The 3,245-nt window shown below is 34.6% G+C and overlaps 1 protein-coding gene across 1 annotated transcript; it reads right to left on the reverse strand.

Annotated features, from left to right (window-relative positions):
• Window positions 1-263: 263 nt before the first annotated feature.
• LOC109166633 (E3 ubiquitin-protein ligase MARCH8-like) lies at window positions 264-1,455 on the reverse strand. The gene is made up of 4 exons (XM_019315526.1): window positions 1,302-1,455; window positions 799-884; window positions 562-708; window positions 264-410 (listed from the first exon to the last, which is right to left on the reverse strand). The coding sequence occupies exons 1-4, from the start codon at window positions 1,453-1,455 to the stop codon at window positions 264-266; spliced, it is 534 nt and encodes a 177-aa protein (XP_019171071.1).
• Window positions 1,456-3,245: the final 1,790 nt, after the last annotated feature.

The following is a 3,245-nucleotide window of genomic DNA, read 5'->3' on the forward strand; positions in this document are numbered from 1 at the left end:
GGCCCACCAGAAAAGCAAGGAAGCTTCCTAGTGGGCTTGAGGCGTACAGATGTGCCCAGCTGGGCATGTGCACTCCACACGCCCACTGGGCGCGTTAATCTGTTTATACATATTGCTTTACAGATTTTGTTTTTTCTCTTCATTCTCATCTTGTCTTTTCTAGTCACACCAGCAAAAACTCTTCAAAAACTACAACTATTAGTGATGCTAACTACAACTATTAGTGATGCTCTAAGTACTTTTGCATCTTTTCATCAATAAAGTTAGAGGTGAAAATTATGCTTACCCATGCTGTAGTAGAAGGAAATAGAAGGTTGGGAAGACAAGAAGGTGAAATATTTGTCAACAAAATTTTGAATGAATCCCTTATAATCCATCATGTATGCATAGCCACCAAGCACGGCAATTAGCTGGGAAGAAAACAGGTGCATGAATAAGAACTCATAAGAACCATAGGTACATCTAATAAGCTAGCTAGCTAGGATGAAACAACAAAGAGATGATGAAGCTAGGAAAATGTAGAAGGAAAAAAACAAAAAACATTATATTATATATACTTACTATTTGTGCAATCACGAAGTGAAGAAAAAAGTCCCTGACCACAAAGAGCTTGTGCTTTATTCTTGTGACAATGTCAAACTTCACCTCTTTCACTTCTAATCGAAACGCTGCTTTACATGTGGTGCAGTGGGTGAAAGCAAAACCTTCCTGCAATACAGTAATATATAAACAAGCATTAGATCAGAACTCTTGAATTACAAGAATTAATGTATATATGTAGGAATAGAAATTGCTCACTTTTACAGATCTCCAGTGATCTAAGCACTCTCTGTGAATGAACTCCTGCGTGCCCTTGCAGAGGCAAGGAGCTATGAGTTCATCACCTGCAGGGAAAAGAAGCGTTAGGATAGAGGAAAAGGATGCATAAGACAAGCAAGGAAAATGCTAGATGATAGATGTACTCCCATGGAATATATCCTCGTCATGTGTTATTGTTAATATCAAGTGCTTATTACCACTCAAGTCAAAAGCTATAGCACGAAGACACAATTTTATTTCTTTAAACTGCCATCACATTTTCGAGACGAAATGCTCGGTGTTGGACTTAGTCCTTTACTGGCCTCCGTCCAACAATTTCTCAGCATCCAGGTGCTAGACTTTGACCTACCTTTACCGACCTTTCCCAACACTCCAACATTTATTTTATTTAATCAATCAATCAAGACATGAGAGGAGTAGATGTAGTATTACTGGACAGGAAAATGCTGCACATAGTAGACTACTTAAATCAAATCAATCACCTTGTCTGCAGTCAGTTTCGAGGCAGATTCTGCAACAAACTGATGAACCGGGCTCCAAATCCGGCTCGACCGTTATTGACCGGGAACGCAGGTTGGTGTTGGAGCTGCTGGGTGGGATTTGCGCCAGTTGAATTTGAGCGGATGGAGAAGCCATTTCTTACAAAGAGTGGGTGAAGGAAAGAAAAATTTAAGCTGATCAAGGACGCCTTGGTGGATGGATTTCTCGCAATGCAGAGGCTGAGGATGATGAGAGTGTTGGGTTTTGAAGAGGGATTGGAGTTGGCCAAACAATCACGTAGTAGTAGTAGAAGGCATCCTCAGCTGTTTGGCGTGCATGGCGGGTGACGTTGCTCGCTCTTTGTTTGTTTCTCAGGATTAGAATGGAGAAATGTGTTTGAATTGGCTTCCTTCATGCGTTAAAGAAAGCCGTTTGGTGTTGCAGGTAGCAATCGCACCGCTAGCTTTCAGTAGCGGTGAGGGAAGCCGTGGGCGGGTGGGCTAGCTGTTAAGGAAGAGATAAGGAACTCAATATTTATTTACATTAACTTTTGTATATCTATTCTAGGAAAAGGTTATGGTTTGATCGGCAAAATAGCCTCTTTGAAGTCTTAAAACTTTGGAAAGTCATTGATCGAGTTTGTATCTTGACAAACTCAATGCCTTTATTCTTTATTTGGGGTGCATGGTATCAAGTATAAAGAATGTTGATAAACATGGCATGGTAAAAGTTTATATCCAATTAATTAATGATGATACCATTATTACAAATAACACTTTTAACCTTGTACTCAGATGGCATGTAGTGACCTGTGGAGGCGTTGTTGATTCTGTGTAGGTTGAGAAAGTATGTGTATGTTTAAACAGGTACTACAATGTAATAGAGTTAGCATTCAAAAAAAAAAAAAAAAAAAACTTCAATTTTTTGACACATTTAATGTTGAATTTTTCCAACACCATTCTAGTAGATGTAATAAGCAAAAGATACGATGTCGATTACAAAAAATCGACGTCGTATTTTTTTTTTTTTTTAAATCAACCTACGACGTCGGTTTTTGTAAATTAATTTAACAATTTTTAATAAATTAACGACATCAACGTCGTTTATTTAAAAAAAAAATTAAATTAACATATGACGTTGGTTTGTAAATTAATTTAATAATTTTTAATAAATTAACGACATCAACGTCGTTTATTTAAAAAAAAATTAAAAATAACATACGACGTTGGTTCTTCCAAAAAAACCAACGTCGTGTGTTAATTTAGTTAAAAAAAAAAAAAAAAAAAGGTGTTGGATTTTCATAAAAACCTGACGTCGTTTATGTTTTTTATTTTTTAAAATTTTATTATACGTCGTTGTTTGCTTAAGAACCCAATGTCGTTTATAGTTTTTTAATTATTAAATTTATTTTATGATTTCCAACTAAAACTTATACAATTTTACAATTCACAACAATTTTCAAAATTGTGCAACAATTTGAAATTCAAAATCTTACAATTGATCAAGATAATAAATTTATCATTTAATCAAACTAATAAATATCACAATTAATCTCAATAAGCAACTTAGACCATCAACTAAAGAAGTTAAATTAATAGTAATTCTACAATTTATAGTAATTAATAATAATAATTTGAAACTTAACTCATTCATTAATAAGCAACTTAGATCATGCGTCTCTAACTTCATCAATCTCTTGTTAATTGGTTGTAGGACAATCTTCTTTGCCTCTCAAAATTCTACAAAGTTGAAAAGAGATAAATAATAAATAAGCCAGTATTCTCAAAAATTTAAAGGAGAAAGATATTTTATTAAATTATTTGCCTTATTCATTCCTTCGTATAGTTCGTTGGAAACAATTTTAATTTCAACATGAATTTCATCACATAATAGCCATATTCGGTAGTTCCTCTTTGTAAGGCACACTACATTTGAATCACAATACA

Source organism: Ipomoea nil, unplaced genomic scaffold (assembly GCF_001879475.1).
Source record: "Ipomoea nil cultivar Tokyo-kokei standard unplaced genomic scaffold, Asagao_1.1 scaffold3104, whole genome shotgun sequence".
Taxonomy (NCBI): domain Eukaryota; kingdom Viridiplantae; phylum Streptophyta; class Magnoliopsida; order Solanales; family Convolvulaceae; genus Ipomoea; species Ipomoea nil.